The following is a 20,207-nucleotide window of genomic DNA, read 5'->3' as shown; positions in this document are numbered from 1 at the left end:
CGGTAGTTCAAACGTACGTACAGAGGAATTGTTTTCAAGCAGCCCACAAGCGAATAGTTTCAGCTATTATTCACAAGAGGGCAGTAACTAGTCTAATGTCAACCATTTAATCCGTTTCTCGTTTGGAAAAAAAAATAAGTAACACAAACAACGCGTTACATTTTATTTTATTAATAGAATCGTAAAATTTCATTGTCCATAATATTTTTCAGATCTTTTAAAACTAATAGTTCGATTTTACATTGACAATTTTCTCAATTAAAAAAACTTGCTCTTAGTAGGTCATCTAAAAAAAATGAGAAATAGAATGTATAAAACATTTAATGGGTCTATAATGGATAATAAAATATTATCAGAAAAATAAAATCACATTTCGACCCACTTATCCCATCTTATATAAAAACATGAATTTTCTTTAATTTTTGAAATATTTACCTTACTTGTAAAATGAGAAATAATAACATTAAATTAATGTGCCCCCCCAATAGCTACGAGACTTTTAAACAGGTGTGGGGAGCAACAATCCTCTCCTTCCGGGGCTGAATAATTCATTCGTTGCACACTGGCGGGAAGGGATTGACCACTGGCAGATCTGATTATCCAGTAACCGGGGAATTAACCAGCAACATAAACGCCATGATTAAGAAGGTTAACAAGCTTGTGGAAATATCGGAGAAGTTGACTAACGTGAAAAGAAAGATAAAAAACATCTCTCATAGTTCAGAACTAAATTGTAAAATATTTTTGGAGGAAAGTAGGTCGAGAAGGAAAGAACGTACAAGGAAGGAGTCCGCAACTCAGACGGAGGCGGACAGCAACAGGGGAGTGATATCCCATGGTACACAGGTAGTTGAAGAGTACCTACGTCGAAAAGATCGAGACAGTTGTTAAAAATCCAGAAAGGAAGTACGAAGACTTCTTGGAGATTAACAAGGAAGAGTAGCCTCAGGATTGTTATAAAAACATTAAATTAGACGAAAGACCAGAAGCTGAGAACGAAGAGACCACTAATATCCTGATAATACTGAACACGGGTAGATTAGACCGGTAGAGTTGTCTCAGCAAGTACTCACGAAACGGGAACGTACGAAGGGCTCTCTGGGAAAAGCCAAAGAAAGCTAATGTGGTGTATGTAATCCGTGTAAATAAAACTTTTCAAGGGAGTGGAGGTCTAAATTCGGAATGGGAATTCCGAAAAAAGAGAGCCTCAAGAAGAAAAGAAAGAAGTTGAGAGCTGACGAGAAAGGTAATTATGCAAACACTACAGTTGAATTGTTAAGAGCATGAAACTACTGGAGAAAACTGAACTAGAACTAGGGCAGATGTTTTGATGGTCTCGAAACCAAATAAAACGTATGTTCCACGCTGTAAATGGATTCATGATGGACGTAAGGATGCGATCGTTATGGTTGGAAGGGTACCCCTAATGCATGGTAGGTATGGGTCGAGAGAGGGGTTTGCCTGGTGTGATCTGCTTGCAGTTGGTATGAGACTAATACCCATACACATCTCTCTGAACAGATCTCAAAGAGATTTTGAACAGTTTATGATCACGTTGGAAGTCATAAGAAGTAGCGACCTGCCGGTGGTGGCCAGGAGAGACTTTAATGGACTTTAATGGACTCTGGGCTCCCCAACCTCCGATGGCAGAGGAGAGGTTACAGAGAGAGGAGAGGTTACAGAGAGAGGAGAGGGCACATTGTTAACTGTGGCATAATCTCTATCGTTTGCACAGGTATATTTCTTCCATAGTGCACGATATTAAGTAGGAAAATGAAAAGGCCCACAGTCCCTGAGGAAGGGACACGTTTGGAAGATGTAGCAAAAAAGGATAGGCGAAACTTAAAGAAGAAAATTAGAACGACGAAACAGATCAAGTAGGAACTTCTGCGAAAAAAACTTGAGGGAAATGTGTGGGGCAATATTTAGTACCAACAGTTGACAGTAAGTAAATTAAAAGAAGTATTGTTAATACAGTGTTGTGTAAGTTGTCACTGTCGCGTATACTTCTTGATTGGAAAGATAAGATGCGTAAAGAAGATACGCGAGAGCACAAATTTAACTATTCGATAATGTGTTATTTTACTGATAATTTAGAAAAGTTATTTGACATTGCGCATGCAGATGTCTTAAACAAAATTAGCACTAAACAAGATAAGCAACTCTTGATAAATTAAAGACGCTATGGTATCTTGAGCCCATTAATGGAAAACGGGCATTAAAAGAATACCGCTCACAAGTAAAAAACTAAGAATTGGAACGCAAAAGAAAATATGAATGCCAGAAAGAATTGCCGTCTATGTCACCTTCACCATCCATAATCTGATAATTCCGATGTAAAATCCAATGTTTCCGAGAGGAATTTCAGGAAACTATTACACAACAAGGCAATCACAAATGATCCCAAAGATTATTCACCCGAAATGCATCGAAAAGAGAGGCCTCACAAATCTAAGTAAGTCTGAGATTGTTGCATTATTAGATAGATGCCGATGTCAGTTAAGTGTTATAGATTCAGTTTATGTCCATTTGTCCATACATACTGTAATAAAGGCTTTAGGTCATAATACAAATGATTTCATAATCAATCGGTCATCTGTTCACCGCACCATTAGAAGATCGGAGCTTGTCGGATAAATTCGAAGCACTGTGCTGTGATACATCAGTTTGCAATACAGGACGATTAAATGGATCAACGGTATTGATTGAGCAGAAAGAAAAAAAAGATTTACTCTGTTTGCCACGTCAGCACCATATTTTTGAATTAATTCTGTGAAATGTTTTTGAATTTTCGTGACACAGGTGACATTAAGATATTCGACTATCTAAGGCGTTTAAAAGGAACTGGCATAAAATAAAAAGTACTGACCATGTTGCTTGTATAGAAAACAGTGTCAAGGATAAAATTTAGAATTTGATTCATTTGATACACGCGCTATTTCATACAATTCGTAGAAGGAAGTCCAACGGATTTAGATCAGGACTACGCGACAGCCAAGAGAAAAGAAATATAACACGGATGCTGCTAATTACCAGCTGCTTGAATGTAGCGTTGCATTGTTGCATTTTCTGCGTGTTCCTACTGGCCCTTGTATGTACTTTCAAATACGTTTACCTCGAAAACGGTGGGCCTTCAGACAATTACGTAATTTTCTTGTTTTATAGTACCCCACCACTTCATTCAAGCTTCCTACTTATCTCAAAAACACTCTATACTAATAAAATGTATCCTCCTGTCGAATTAATCTAGAGAGCTAAACTCTTCTCTGATTTGTGAGTGTATCAAAAGTAACCTTTTAAAGGGATAACAACAAAAGAAAGTATGAAAGTTAATTTCTGTCCTATAAATAAGGTACACCCTAATGTACATGCACAATAAATTTTTGATTGTAGAATTTTAATTACTGAATATCACTTATATGAAATACTTATGTTAGTCCTTTTTATTTCGTTTCGTTTCAAATAAATCTGTCACATATGTGTTTAATACGTAGCTCAATTGACAACGCACTGGAAAGACCCAGATTGCATTGGGTATTTCAACCTTCAATTTTTCCAAGCAAAAGTTTTCCGAGTTGTCGATAACTTTGCGGATATTTTTATTTGAAAACCATGTCTAATTACTTCGTTGTTTGATGTCGTTTTTACTTTCAGTGGAATTATTGAAGCTTGATGTTTCGTCGAACAAGGAAAAACTTCTTTTCGCTAACCTTTATTACCTACTAGAAAAGTAGCAGTAAATCAAAGATATTGTATATTTAATTAACTGCAAATTTCTGACTGGAAAATCTGCGTTGTTTTCTAACGAAAATCTTTAAATATTATAACAAAGGCTTTGTTTTATTGTCTACCTCTTTTTTGGTAGTGATTAATTTTCATAGGTGTGTCATTTTCTTTCTTGGGTTCATGTAATATGTAATATGCTAAAGCGCCTTGAATTACTAAAGGCAAAAGTAGGTCATCTTACTTAATTGATGTTAATTTATAGGTAAAAAAAACTACGCATTTTACTCATAATCTCATAAAATGATACAGAAAACAATGAATTAGAAGATCTTTTACTTTACTAATGCAAAATTGTGTAACTAATATGTTTATATTTCAATTAATTTAAATATATGTTGTATGCATGTTAGGTTAAAAGAACAAAAACGCTTACTAAGCAAGAAAACAGCTCAGAACGCATTGTGACCACTGAAAAACATTCACAAGGCGAAATTCGTGTTATGGCTCTTATAAAAACCTTTATGAATCGTTGGGACAAACAGAGAAAAACCACATCGCGAAATTTTTTTCGTGACTATTATGCTATTCGACCACAACGCGTTGCGGCAGTGAAGAAAACCCACGACGCGTTTGGAACGTTGGGATTTCAATTAGTCTCGAAATATTTTAGTATGTACTACTTTATTCCCTTTCGTTAAAATAATAAAGTTAAAACTAAAAAATAAAAAAAATGGTGTTATCAAAATAATAGGATACTTGCAATTATGATTACCTTATTAAAAAATCACGGAGTGCCGTCAGGCGTAAACTAACCAATAATGCGTATATACCTAATAAGATCATCTGTTTATTTAGTTATTATGATCGGCTATGCCTCAGAACACGTCATACGTTTTCTTCATTGTAGTCATGACACAAATTGCGTTATGGTCTTTCAGTGTTTCCAACAAGTGTCATAAGGTTTATAAGTCAACATGAATGTCGCAATGTGATGTTTTTTTTTCCAATGTGATAATGACTATTTTTACTCTGAATTATACCTTTTATGTAGAATTTGTAGAAAGATTTGTACAAATCAACAAGACTTAAAAATTACTAGACACATATTTTTTAGATCCTTAAAGTTTTACTATTGTCTCACACGAGGATATATATGCATCGAGATAATTCCCTTATAAAGAAAAAGCAAATGGTTTTAGGCGTTAGTTTGTAGTAATCAATTTATCATAAAAGTATGAAGAAAACAATATACAACTTTATATCTATTGCACTTTATTGAGTTTGAATTGCTCAAAAAAAGAAGGCACCTGATTATGTCGAGGCAACTAAAAGGCTAAACCTCCAAACAGTTGAGACTACTGGACATTTAAAATCTTTCTTACTAACGGTTCTAGCTAAAATCCCAATAATAGTAAGATAATTAAGATACTTATCATTTTTTATCAATTAAGGTCTTATGACTGTTTCTGATTTTATCATACACGTTAATCACATACATCTTCCGGAAGTAATATAAGTAGATATATATGCAAGAGTTTTCAAAAACTCTTAAAATTGAGTGTTAGTCAATGCAGGCAATAAGAAGCGAAATGCAGTAGATTTCGGGTACAACGACAACGAAGGGACCACTGTAATTTCGTCGTTATATCCAGAAGTCGTTACAGGCAAAGTTAAAGGAGATACACGCACTGTTTTTCAATTTTGAAACAAGTTTTGCCCTTTTTTAACAGTGAATGTACATTTGGAAGTCACACTTATTTAAAAGTTTACTAAACACAGTTGCCACTCAGAAACAACGGTAAGGGTCACCACACTTGATAACTATCTGTGTGAATGTAAACAAAAGATAAGAAAGCTCTTTGTGTCTTTAGCGGCCGACTCCGGTCGCTATATCTGCTTGGGATTACTAGGGATTTGTTACAAATGATTCATAAAAAACATTCGTTACACCCGAACTCGGCGTTACATCCGAAGTCGCTATAGCCACATGAATTTTGTACTAAAGTGTGCTTTAAATTCTAGGGACTGGACTTACATATGACGTCGCTATAGCACAATGGTCGCAATAACCAAGGTCGTAATAAATGAAATCCACTCTACTTGCACAGGTGTATTGTTCAGCAACAGGCCGCGAAAGCTTTACCAATTTGCTGCTCTAAGGTTGTGATGTATGTTTCGTCTTCGTGTTATTTATCTGAAGGTGAACTTTTTTTATACGGAGTCTGATATGTCCTGAATTCGTCGAAACTTATAATACCTAGAGTTCCCACCAGTCTTATTTTCACAAGAACTACTCTTTTTATAATACTCTGTCTTAATGCTCTATTTTTTTCTTAAGAAGGATTTTGTGGATTCAAAAACTTCTAAAGTACAATCCGAATTAAATTTTCACAAGATAGAGAATAGAGTCCGTGAATCAAATAAATACAAAAAAAGACGATCACCCCCCGTATTTTGTGGTTAGTTGGGATGAACTTCTCTGTTTTGTATTTTTATACTTTAAATGATGAAATCACATTGCGTATAAATATGTCAAAGATCAACTAAAAATCCAAGAAATTGTATTTGTTTCAGAATGCGCAGAAAGCTAGACATAATATAGGAGAGACTGATAACATACTCGAAGTATGCAAAACATCTGTGCATTTTTACGTTTAGAGAGGGCTCCCATAAATGAAAATTGGTAATGGTACCTTAATTTTTTTTCTTTCTGAAATTTATATGAAATTATATCAAAATATTTAAATGTATCTACTTCATTTTAAGAATTATTTCAAACTATAACTACATTAGGTACACCTGCATATCTACAAATTAAGTTATAACTATAGCAAAATTTAACGATTTTGGTGTAGTTGTGTGTATCAATTCATCGTGCATTTTCAAAGGGTAGCAACTCTAATTACAGTTGCTCTCAACTACAGTAAAAGTTGACACGTAATACCTTGTATATAAATTGTTTTCTTTATTAATATCAATATCAATATCATTCACTGCTTTATTGGATTTATAAGAGGCAGTTATCAATAATCACATATCTAAAAGCTTAATGTAACCGTGCTGTCGTTTAATTTGTTTATAAACCAATGCGATAGCATTATGTCGAAAAGTATATCAGACGATGATAAATACAAGGGTTCGGGGCAGTAATTCCGATAATGTGGATTGTTGTAAAAAAGGAGAAACGGCTTGGTTCGTTCACTCCAATTCATCCGGCGTAAACAGGAGCTAGCTATCGCAGTTATTCATTGACGCAAGGCATTTACCCCAACAGCAGGCAAGCAGGGTAGAGGCAGACTCAGTCGACGGCCGTTGAAATCATTACGACGACCGACGGCGACGTTCTACAACGGTCGTCCCCCTACATAGAGAAATTCGAGAGAAAGAAGGAAAGAGAAAAAGTGTAAAGAGGCGGCACATTTTTTTGATGTCGGGAACATTATTTGAATGGATTGAAGCTCCTTTCTTTCTCCACTGAAAAGTTAATTCGCTTTCAAAAAAGGTGAAAATCGCCCGCTTGTCTGGCTTAGAAAACGCCACTTTTTATACACTTCATTTACATTTACACTATCGTTAAGTAATTGTTATTTACAAGCTTCAAAATTTGTTTCATATTATGGGACAGTGATATTAGAAGGAGTAGGAGAACTCAATCCGCTATGGAAGTCAATAAAAAATAGACGAAATAGAGAACATTCTTTCAGACATAAAGGCATTATTGAAAGCAGAAACAGGAGTTATGAGAGGGAAATTAGATTACTGTTCACAAATAGTCACGGATGTATTAGGGAAATGCCAAGATTAGTTCAGCATAGGAATGATTGGAGGTGCGTGTCCAATTAGTCTCCTCCCGTTTCTTTTCTTGAGCTAATTTAAACCAAGAGAAGACTGCTTTTACATTTTTTTTCCTATAAATAGGCAAAAATTCACTTTTTTAACCAATTTTAATGATCTTTTCAGCCCTGTGAACCTGGTACCACAAAATCCCGAAAATGAATTTCAAAAATGCCGAAATTAAGGGCTTGTTAGGGGCTAATTCGGTGTCAAGGTTATAAACTATGTATTCATGAAATGAAATGAATATTTAAGATTCAATAATGTTGTGCTAGATTCACGTGAAGCTAGAACATCATTTGTTTATCAACTAGATCAAATAAATCATTAGCTGAGAATTGAATTTAGTGCTAATTAGGGGCTATTTTAGTACAATAAAACTGGCCACACACACAGTCGAGAGTTCATTAGTAACAATAAATATTGGCACTTAATTTACAGTTTTTTAATGAATTTATTTATCATTCCCTTCTCTTTTTATTCCCTGCGAAGTTCTATGATGTTCAGATATCGGTTTATGCTAATTTTTCGTTCTATGACAGATTCAAATTTGTCGTCGATGAACACTTAAATGGCACTTAAATTTGTCCATACAATCAATTTTGCGTATTTTTGTTCCATATGTCATCATACCTGAATCGTTTATTTTAATTATACCGGTGTGTGCTTTGTGGTACAGCTGACTTAAATGAAATTTATACGATCTTGAAGCATTCAATTACATAGCACCTAAATCTGCCGTTTATACATTTGATTTATATAAATAAATAGATGACGTGAAGATAGCACAACGTTATTGAATCTTAAATATCTATTTCATTTTATGAGCACCTAATTTATAACCTCGGCACCAAATTAGACCCTAATTTTTTTATTAGTTCTATAGAACAGATCTTTTAAAAAAAATTGCATGTAATACCCTAGACAGTATTACATAAAAGGAAAAAATACCAAAAAATAAGCTGTTTAACAAGAAATATACTATCCTTTTTTACTTTATGTGAGTGCTGTAGGAATTATAGCACTTTTCTTTTGAACTGTCTTAAATTGTCGATGTCGTCTACAAATTCGTGAATTTTTTATATTTATTCAATGTACACACACGCATAATTGATAAACATTGAGTTTCATATTTTATATACAATTGACAACATTTAGACAGATATTTCTTTTACGCGAAAAATGTCGTCGATAACTGTAAAACCCTTGGGAAGTCTTTCCCTTTTCAGCCCTCTCTTTTACTACCACTGGCGCAGTCAAGTACGTTCTCTTTTAGAAGCATTAATGTAAATTTCCCTCCTCCTTTACGCTGCTGTTATTCCTTCCTTTTTTTCTTGCGGCGCAAGCTGTTGCTTCCGGTAGAAACGTCCGTCCATCAGATTTTCTCCTTTTGAATTACTCTTCCACGCCATGCTTTACGTACCGAATGGATTACCTTTGAGACTATTCGGTTCGATTCTACAAGGATCAATCCTTTAAATTTAAACTCGTACCTATACAAGGAAATAAAAGTTCGGTTCGTGATAAGATCTCAACTCTTTCAGAACTAATGTAGAATATGTTGATTATAATCATGGGCGAATCAACCACTAACTTTTTGAAGCATAGACAATAGCGATTTTCATGTAGATTAACTTTCAAAAATTTAACAAAAAAGCCTCAGACCTTTTTCATCGAGATTAAACCAAAAAAAATATAAAAAAAATTGTTCCGGCCAAAAAGTGTTTTTTTGTCATTTGTTCAAAAAATCGTAATTTAAAAAATACCCGACCGGATTACCAGGTGGCAACCTATATATCGTTGTATTAAGGACAATCTTTCGAACAAAACTGCGTAAAAAAATTTAATCCGAAAATTTTTCCTAGTCACGCGCCCATATTGCCTGGATTATAAAATTTATGAGGTTCTCTCTTAACACAGTTTTCAGACATTATCTATAAAAGCAATCCTTTATTTCCATTTCTTTCTCTTTATATATTATTGTATAGAAATTAGTCAAAATTATTTAATATAAGTAAGTAACAACGACCGCATTTTGCTTATATATATATATATCTTAAAAGGTTTTTAACCACATTATCTCTCGTTTTTCATTTCGATGTCCATAGCGCCCTTTGTACTCCTACTCCTTTCAATACCTCGTCATTTCTAACCTTTTCCACCCACGGTAGTAGTAGATCCTCCATACAGAGCCGAGATCCAAATATCTTTTTGTTAAAAGCCTTTTCTATTGCTCTCAATTCTACCCTAACCTATTATGTAACATCTTAAATATCAGATATTGACGATTTCCAGTTTTTAACATAATTATATACCTATATGTATTTAAAATAATACATTAAATAAATAATTGACAAATATGCTGCTGACTTCTTAGAAAAGTAAATATTAGGAGAAGAGGCTGAACAATTGTCATGGCTACATTTCAATTGTATACTGACGATAAACTAACACAAGTCGTTGATTTTCGATCTTTAGGGAGTCAAATAACTCAGGAAGGTGATGTAACACAAAGAATAACGCAAGGTTCGGTCGTTTTTAACAAAAAGAAACCACTCGAGATCGGTTAATTTTGAAACTCGAAAACGATTATTATACATGTATGTTTGGAGCACGGCTCTATAATAGCGATGTAACGGAAGTGTCTTAACGGAAACAGAAGTAAATAGTAAATTTCTGCGGAAGTGTAATGATTTTAGGTGACTATTTAATGCAGTGGCCGTGCGCCCTTTTCGCGAATATTTTGTTACAAATTTTGCATTTAGCACTTGCATCGTTATTAACAAAATCCTAAGTAGAACTTGAAGTTTTAACTTAAAATTGACGCCACTGAGCAAGTACTAGCTGAAAGTCCTGGACATTTTTAGATTAGAATGGGACACTAATAAGAAAATAAAATTTGGAAAATATCAACATACAAAATACTAGGAAATAGATTTAGAACCTAAATTATAATAGTTAATTGCACAGGGACAATTGTATTATTAACAAAATTTTGCCGGCTATAACATGTTATTGAGGAGTCGCTGAAAGCTGGCGAAGGCACCTGCACAACATGCAGCCTTGCAATAAGCAATTCCATTTAAATAGTGTTTTGAAAACGGCAAAGTTCAGCCAGCAGATAAAAGTAATAAATTTTTACGGCTTGTTTTATTGTTCCAATATATTGATTTTCAAAAAGATGAAAAATAAGATTTTGTTAAGCTCCGATAAGCTTCCGTTATAAAAATGCGAAACCAGATGCAGAAGCGGCTGCGAAAATATATGCGGAACTTCCGTGAATGCAATGCGGAAGCAGAGGTCTGTTGCAACACGTAGATAGTGGGCGTTAAGAAAAGTTTGATTTGATTTCATTGATCGTGGATCGTAAGAAATGAGGAGGTATTAGAAAGAGTAGGAGAGCAGAAAGCTTAATGGAAATCAATAAGAAGTATACGCGCGATAGACTGGTAGGACATCTTCTCAGACAAAGGAATAGATAGAGACGTAGTAGAAGCAAAAGCAGGAATTAAGAGGGGTAAATTATTGCTCGCAAATAAAGATGTAGAATACTCTAGTTTTCGTGAAATGTAAAGATTGGCTCAAGATATGAAGAAGTAGAGATGCGTGTTCAACTAGTCATCGGACTGAAGGTCTTATGACGATGATGATGATAGACTTCTTTTTCATGTGGAGTACATTCAAAACCACAAAAATTGATCTATCAATAAAAATGAATACATTGATACATAAAGAAATTAAATTACTTTTTATCAAAGTACAGGCAGTATATAACGCCGTATACTTATATTTACTGCTAATTCTAGTATTTCAGCTTATTAATGCTCTTCAAATTACTTTCCTTTTACCATGCATCTGAAGAAGAAAAGTTAATTGTAATATGTGTTTAAATAAACAGGAACAAAGTAATTACATCCTTGGAAAGTACAAATTACTTATAGATATAGAAATTATCGGCTACTGCTTCCGTTTTCTGAATAAATTAAAAGGACGTGGAAACCTCTACATTTAATATTAATTCAAAGGAAACAATGGTATGTTTCGAGCTAGTGGTTTGATTTAGCCTGACTATAATACGTTATTACGAAAGCTTTTACAACATGAACTTAATTTATTCAACTTTACATAACCAAGTATATCATGTTACTACAATTTGAAAGCACGCGAAGTAATTAATATTTAATATTTTGAAAATTTTAAATGAACTATAGTTCAGTACAATTAAACCAATGAATATGTCACACGAATTGGTACGTTAAGTTAAAAAACAGAAATCATACATAAAAATAACTTTAATGAAAAATTACAAAATATTTATTTCTCCATTGGGGCATTTGCGATTGATAGTGTAAGTTCTTAAAGTCGTAAATAATTACCTCATTTCAAAGCAACGAAAATTCATTTGGAGAACTTGTTAACTGAAAATACTACAAACGGCACAGTGAACGCCATCTGTAGCACGATGCTACATTTTAGGATTACGTATTTTTCAACAAGGTCCACTTGTGTGAATATCTACTTGCTGAAAACGAATCCCGGCGTAGCCAACCTCAACGTGATAGGCACGTTAGCTTAATCGAATAAAATAATTCGAAGTGGTCTGTATTCTGTCGAAACTGCCAGACGCGGATCGCGATTTCGATCTTTCTACAGATGGCGTTCACTGTGCCGTTTGTAGTATTTTCTGAAACGCACTGTTAAGACAGCAGGTAAAAGTTGGTCTGTGTTCTGTCGGAGCTGCCTGCGACGCGCTGATGAGATCCAAAAAGATCGAAATCGCGATCCGCGTCTGGCAGTTTCGACAGAATACAGACCACTTCGAATTATTTAACTTGTTAACTGTCTACTCACTAAACTTTACAATAAACAAATGAATACAATTGATGAAGGATGACTATCATTTTTTTGCGTGACAGCATTCAACGTAATTTGATTTCATTTTTATTTAAAACTCACTAATTCTTCATTTCTAGATATTAATACCATCATACCATCCGCAATCTAAATCTGGTAATCTTTTGCCCCATGTCTTTCCTTAATGCTGCCCTCTTCTTAATAAATAATATACACATATACAAACTATTGTTAATTAAATATTTATTGCGTATTGGCAAATAAAATCAGACAAAGGGGTTTCGGAACAAAATTATACCAATCCCCATTTTATTTGCTACACCTCCGAGTGTTATACGTGAAAGTTATTCGGTATATATGTATAAGTGTGTCCGCGACTGCAGATGGTATATTTCAAAGAAGGCACAGGAGTATCGTTGGGAAGGTAGAGAATGAGTACCTAGAGTGAGTGAGAGCGCAAGGACCATAGCCATAGCTTGCTTTAGAAACCTCATTACGAGTGTTTCTATAACAACCGTAGCGCTGCTCTTGCGCCACAGGAGCGACGCAGACAGGCGTCCCGACGACAAGGACGCACATTCCGCCCCCTGTCACTTACTTATTATCTCGGAAATTCATGCATGAACTGAGAACGCTCATACCCTGCACACCTATACTTGTTCCCTCGGGCGCCAGAATGAATAATTAATTTTTCTCCAGTTGCCGATAATTACTATATAACTCCTTGCGAATACGGTTTTGTTTGGATGCAATTCCACTTTTTAACAAGCAACACACGCATTGTTATTAATCTGAAAAATTGAGATGCAGTCACGTGAATTCTCAATTGCTTCCCCCCTTTTATTACACACTAACGATAAATTCATCAACGTTTCCGATTAGAAGGAATAATAGCAGCAGAAGCATTGGACACACTCATTATGATTAACAATTAAAGCTTTTTCACACTAGCTACATTTTGTAGAGCTTCCGTTGCGCCACAGTAGCGCGACAGTTGCTAGTTCGTATGTATAAAGAGCGATTTTTGGCAGCGCTTGAATATTGTAACCGATGTAGTAACATATCAATTTCAAATGTAAAGAAACAGTTACTAAAAAGAAGTCGCATAAGAAAAACGAAGAGGACTTACTTTATTAGCGCCTAATGAATTAAAAAAAAAAAGAAGAAAAATATAAAGAATCGGAAATATTGGGTAGATCCTTACAACAGCAATCGATTGATAAAAGGATTTCTAAACATCTATCCAAGATTTACGTCGAAATGAATAGTTTTTTAGACATTCCCATGCTTTTCCTTATATCGTTTGCACTGCAGCAATTCCAAATGCAGTCTTTGAAATTACGAAATTTTCGACGTCGATATTGTCCATCATCGGTCTGTCGCACTACTCAAAATACGTAAGTTTGGAAGCTTTTAACTTAAGTAAATGTGTTTCTTAGTGAAGCGCAACAATTGCACGACTATTTAGCCGTTTTTTACAGTTCAGCGACTGTAGCGCTACGTTTATGAAGCGCTGCTCTCGTGTGAAAGCATCAATTTAATTTAAAAAATCGCGCAACTGTAGAGCTTTAGAAACGCCACAAAATGGTAACAACTAATACAACACACTAATAATGCCAAAGCCACCGTATTCCCCAGATTTGCCACCCTGACTTTTTCTTGTTCCCGAAACTGAAGAAGTTCATGAAAGGACGACGCTACTTTACGATTGAGGAGATAAAGACCGCATCGAAGGAGGAACTGAACAAGTTCGCAAAAAATGATTTTTTGAAGTGCTTCGAGGATTGGAAAAATCGTTAGCACAAGTGTGTAAGATCTAGTGGGGATTACTTTAAAGGGAACGACAAAATAGATATTTATGAATAAATAATTTTTGAAAACACAAAATTCGCGATACTTTTTGAACAAACCTCGTACATCAACTGGGAAACCCATGTTCTTTATATTATTAAACTGGCACACACAGTACTGTGCACCTTCATCAAGAGACGATAGAAAGAAGAATCAATTTAAGCCTACAATTATGGTGTATTTACAATCAACTAAAACATCGAAGATCAACTACTAAAAGCCACCACCCTTTATTGTACCTACCTGTAGGAAAACAGGAAAAATGTTACAGTATGTATTATTAAAGGTACCATGACTTACCTTTGGACGAGGGGCGGATGATCTTGATTAACCGAACTTTTATTATAAAATAGTTTTTGATTCAAGTGAACAAAAGGTCACAATCACATTTTAATTTTTTGTATAGCAAAAAAACTTTGTACACCTCTAAATTTCATTGCTTCAATGGTTGATGATTTATCTTGTTGTTAGTAAGATAATGTTTATAAATAAAGCACAAAAAATATCTTTCAGGTACTTTATTGCATCGCCTGAAAAATTGGATAATGCATTTAAGTGTATAATTCATTTATAATACATTGAATCGAATAATAATGTTAAAATAATATAATTATACAACCTATGTTTACTTCGGTAACCTTTGAGATTTGGTAGTGACTACCTCGTTTTGGTTTCAACGAGATAGGTTGCTATTTCTGTTTAAAAAAACAAACGCAAATAAACTATTACTTCTCCAACAATTGTTTTCTAATTAACAGATGTCCGTTATTTTGAATAATTTCGTTGTAAGATTTAAAGTAACTTGTCTGCAGTTAGCAACAAAACCAGAAAATAAACAAAAACAATTCACAACAACATGGCACAGCTAAAATAAAAAAAAAATTGCAGAATAAAACAAAAGGGCCAAGTGTTTAGCAGACACTATTAATAAAACAATTTTCATCGATTTAACTTCTCGTTTAGCATTTTACCTATCGTTAGATAATAAAAATGATGACAAAACTTAAAATAAAAAAATATATGGACTATAACATACATAAATATATACAAATCATTATTTTTAACTACGTACGTTTTAAGTTTAACAAAAACGAAGTAATCATAAATCATCGCTTTTTGTATATGAATAAACAAATCCATAGAGAAACTTAACAAAACGAAATTAAAAATATTGGGGTCGTTATATAAAAGTAAATTACAAAATATTTATCCAAAAATATTATATCTACGGCTGACTTTTAAGTGTTGATATGCCGTTAACGTTTATTAAAAATATGTATGAATATTAACATGGCGTCTAAAACAGGACCATATTTTTATCAATACCCAACGCATATTTCCAAAAATGGATTCCACATATTCCACCCATATTTAAATCGCGCCTAAGTACCCCCCCCCTTTTTATTTTAATTGGTTCATCAACGTAATACTGCAGAGGAGTTTAGAATTTGGTGAAAGTTATGTCGTAAAAAGTACTTTTTTTTTGTCAAATTTGTTTTGTTGGTTGAGACGACTCACATTGGAAATATGCGTATGGGGTATACGGATTTCTATTTAAAGCAACGAAGTCACAATATTATTTTACTCACAATGCAACTACGAATCGATATTTATATTCTAATAGCACAAACAGTCTTCAGAGAAGTATGTAGTTCTAAAAGCATTATTAAGAAATACATTAAATTTATTGCAATTATATAATTTTCTTCTCATAAAATTACAGNATTATTATTATTATTATTATTAATCATCTAACATAAAGACAATATTTTTAATTTAAAAATATCACAGTCGTGTTTGCTCTCTAAAGACGCTTCGTCAGTTTATTTATCTCGTCAAAAAAATATGAACGCATACTCTTATCATTTTGTTTGTTTTTTTTTCTCTTTTTGTAAAATAGTAAGTCGGGAAAATGTCTACATTTAATTTTTCGACATCTAGCCAGTACCTATAGAGAGCACGGTGAAGGAAAGATACTTTTTGTACTTGCTGCTAAACAAGAATGTGATAAACAATATGCCTTCCCCAACAAGAGAAGCTCCTTGTTACAGAAACATAACGAGGCTTATTTCTGCTCTTTATTCACCTTCTTGCAAACAACAAGTGATTCGAAAAAACTGTAAAAATCACTTAATGTCTCACGGCAACAAAAGTTGTTTCTCATTTTTATGGACGATTAATTAAAATGACGGTAAAAGAAAATTTATTTTCGTGCGCCGAAAAATGGTGAAACGTTTTAAATTTTTTTCTACAGGTACCGTACAGAACTGTTAAAAAAAAAAACAAGTTCGACGTTTTACATTTACAAAATTATCTCACTATTCCGCCCACACGCTTATTAAAAACACTTAATGGCTTTCTTATGGTATAAACCGAATTTCGTTTTTATTTTTACGAGTTGCCAACAAACTAACGGTTAGTGGGGCTTCAACGAAATAATATTTACTGTTTAAATGGAAACCGTTAAAACGAAGAGAAATTAAAAAAAGATTAATCGCTTTAATACGTTTGCAAATCTATAAGGATAGCACATATCATATCACTGTATAAGAGGGAGGAATTCGGTAAAAGGTTTTTGTGAGTCACCTATAGGGAGTAGAAGATTGTAGGGGTAAAGATTTTTGTATTTTTGATGTTCTTAATTTCATTTGAAGTTTAGAAGACCTATTTTTTTAAGGTGGAAGGGTGGTTCCAAGAATAAAAAGGTGGCCAAAGAGTGGCTAAAATACAGCCACATGTTTACCAACAGTCCCTAGTAGGTACCAATAAAAAAAAAGTAAAAATACAGGACCTGAACATTTCTCTAGAAGGCAACATTGAGCAGAAACTTGGTCCACTACCGTACTAATTAGTCGTTAACTAAACAAATGTGTATGTACTTAGAAAAGGTTTTAATTGGGAATCTTTAGCTTTATTTCATTAATCCGTGAATCAAGTGAAGGCATAAAATAAATATTACGTTAATTCCATAGGAACGATGTAGTCGTAAAACTTATCTCTTTATCATTTACAAGTTTAAATAGACATAAATTTAACTGAACACAATACCAAACGAAAACGTTAATTACGATCGAGTGTTTAGAAAGTTTTATTCTATATTCTATTTACGTACGTACGAATGTGAGCCATTAAAATTGTTTTCGAAACGCATAATGAGCCCGAAATACAGTGGTTCTTAAGTGTAATAATGATCAGTACCTCCCACCTAACTGCACAACAAATAAGTAACTTTCTTCTATTCTATATCCGTATTTTTTATCCGAGTTTATTGCTAGCAAACCTGTAATTTTATTTTGGTTGCATGGTTTTCCTTTACAATTAAGAACTTAAAGACAGGACATAAACCACGAAATTTGATTTTACTATTCGCGTAGCTTCATAAAAAGATACTCAACATCGTCATCAATGAAACATGATAAAAAATATATGACTTTGGTGAACAGTGATTGATTTGAATAATAATATTTAAGACACTATTTGATTTTATCGAGATATTGATTTGTCATTCAATTTATTGTAAAAAGTTGGTATTTAGGTAAATGCCACTTAATCAAATTATATGCGGTCTAAATTAGAATAATCTTTTTGTAATCTCACATGTTTAAAATGGTCAGGCTCTTACTGCGTTTGTATGGCGTCTATTTTACATATTTTTCGATTTGCAGTTCATAAAAAAATAATCCTACCATTAATCAAAATTGTACTAAACAATTGAAGGCTGACTTTGTAACTGTGTAATTGGACTTACCTTTTTGCTAATAATAATCTCCGTTAATCAAATCAATAATCTGAAGATAGGGAAGGAAGGGGAAAGTACCCTAATTAAGTTGACTCACGAGCCGTTGGTGAAATTTCAATTAACAAATGTGAGATCGAATGATTTCCAATAAAGTCGCAATGAAAATTTTTACAGTTTTTTCGCGATAGAGTTCAGCAAGTCAGGAAGAGTAATCGACATTAAAAATGATGCGCTTACGTAGTAACAACATAACAATCATTTCACGTGCGTGTCGCCTTATCACAAGTTACAGTTTGCCGTATGTCGATGCTTTACAATGCGCTATGTTTCCAAAGACGTAATCAAACTATGAAACACGTTACTCTGAAGTTCGTTGAACAGTGACGCATGTCCGCAACTGAAAGCGTTATTCGCGTCCGTATCCAAGTTTTGCACTGGGCACATGTACCTCAGCCGGGTGTCGGCTTCGGTAATGTTATTGTTCAAAAACCCGTTCACCCGAAAATCTTCCTGCTGTTGCTTCTTCTCCAAGCAGGACGATGAATGATGAGATAATGATAGTCTGGAGCTTTCGAATGGCTCGAACGCGGACGTAGAACTAGGTAGGAGGGTTGAAGTGGACACTAGCGGCGGAGGAATTACCAAACTTTGGCTTGATGATACGGAACTATTGGTCTCTTCCGTTTTCAATCTCTTCGGAAGAGGTTCGTCGTCGACAACATTCACATCTTCGTCGTCGTCGATGCACGTTAACATTCTAGGTGTTGGCGGCATATAAAATTGAGAAAGCACGTCCTGGACGTCACAGTCTTCGACGTCGTCGTAAGATCTTTTCGGGTACCGGTTGTTCACGTCCTGGACGGCATCATCCATTTGTTCGACAGTACCATTATTGCCGGCTATTATACCCAAATTATTAAGATTCTCTTCCACTAAACCGTTTAAGACGTCTATGCCTTTAGCCGTTTCTGGCGAACTGATCTCGTTCAAGTCACCCGCTATTTTATTATCAAATTCATTTTCCATAGCAAAATCGGCCTTCAGACTGTCCATGAATTTAGAATCGGAAGAAGTAAGATTATCTTGTGGCTCCTCGAGTGACGGAGTATTTTTAAGTTCGTTCTTCATGAACTCGTTCTTAATATTGAGGAAATTGTCGTTATCATGGCACCTAGGATAATTGAGTTGTTGTTTTTGGATTTTTTCGTCTCGCGCTTCTTTTTGAAGTCTCTTCATCGTATTATTAATAAGTACAGACCGACATAAACTGGCTTCGGGGTCTTCAATTTTTTTAAGTTTGTTAATACTTATCTTTAACACTTTTCTCCTCTCTTCCTTCTGTCGATATTTCGCCGAAATCATAGAGGGGCGATTTTTTGGAGGACAGTATCCATTGGCGTATGTTCTAGGTGGTCCAAAAATGTCGTCACAGTCATCTGTTACTGTTGGTGACGATTTCATTGTGAAATTACCCTGCAACAAAAGAGAAACTTTTAAGCCAAAATTTTTTTAATTCATCTACCTACACATTAATAAACATCAACATGTAACTATCGCATTTGGAAAAATTTCAAGCATTACGTTTAGTACTTATTACGAATGCTTTATATAAATTCTGTTCCTTTATACCATTAGGTACCGTTTAAGTAGGTTAATCAATATATATATAAGACAGTCGTATTAGTTACACTATTTATAACTCAAGAACGGCTGAACCGATTTGGCTGAAAATTGGTGGGGAGGTACCCTAGAACAAGGAGACGGACATAAGATACTTTTTTATCCCGTTCCCGTTGAACTTGACATAAAACATGGTATAAGAAAACGCAACTGACGTGGAATAACAAAACGCAACTGACAGCAAAACGGAAAATTTATCAGTCAATACATCAGTCTATACGTTCATTTGTTAAAAATGGTATAACAAAAATTCAATCTCTGTAGGGGGGAGGGAGAAGTGGTGAAAAGGAGTTGCAATGTATAAATGGAACATATATTATTGATGGTCAGATTTACTTGAAATTTGGTCTTAATGGTCTCTCATTTAGTTTCTGAAAGACCTATCTAGACATTTTAAAAAATTCAACCTCCAAAAACTTGGTATATATGCTGTTTGATATTATTAATCAAATGAAAGGAGATTGCAACGTTTCCATGGGGTATATTTTATTTGTACTCGGATTTACTCGAAGGTTGCTCATTG

General features: G+C 34.2%; 1 protein-coding gene across 6 annotated transcripts in view; it reads right to left on the bottom strand.

Annotated features, from left to right (window-relative positions):
- Positions 1–14,768: 14,768 nt before the first annotated feature.
- Positions 14,769–20,207, bottom strand: part of LOC108739150 — a 157,890-nt gene continuing 152,451 nt past the window's right edge. For all 6 annotated transcript variants that reach the window (XM_025975437.1, XM_018472898.2, XM_018472895.2 and 3 more), the window contains exon 2: positions 14,769–19,477. In XM_025975437.1, coding sequence (XP_025831222.1) covers positions 18,326–19,477 — 1,152 coding nt within the window. In that variant the 3' untranslated portion in view covers positions 14,769–18,325. The remainder of the gene's footprint in view (positions 19,478–20,207) is intronic.

The sequence above is a fragment of the Agrilus planipennis genome, unplaced genomic scaffold (assembly GCF_000699045.2).
Source record: "Agrilus planipennis isolate EAB-ADULT unplaced genomic scaffold, Apla_2.0 scaffold214, whole genome shotgun sequence".
Taxonomy (NCBI): domain Eukaryota; kingdom Metazoa; phylum Arthropoda; class Insecta; order Coleoptera; family Buprestidae; genus Agrilus; species Agrilus planipennis.
This window is presented reverse-complemented; position numbering and strand designations above follow the sequence as displayed.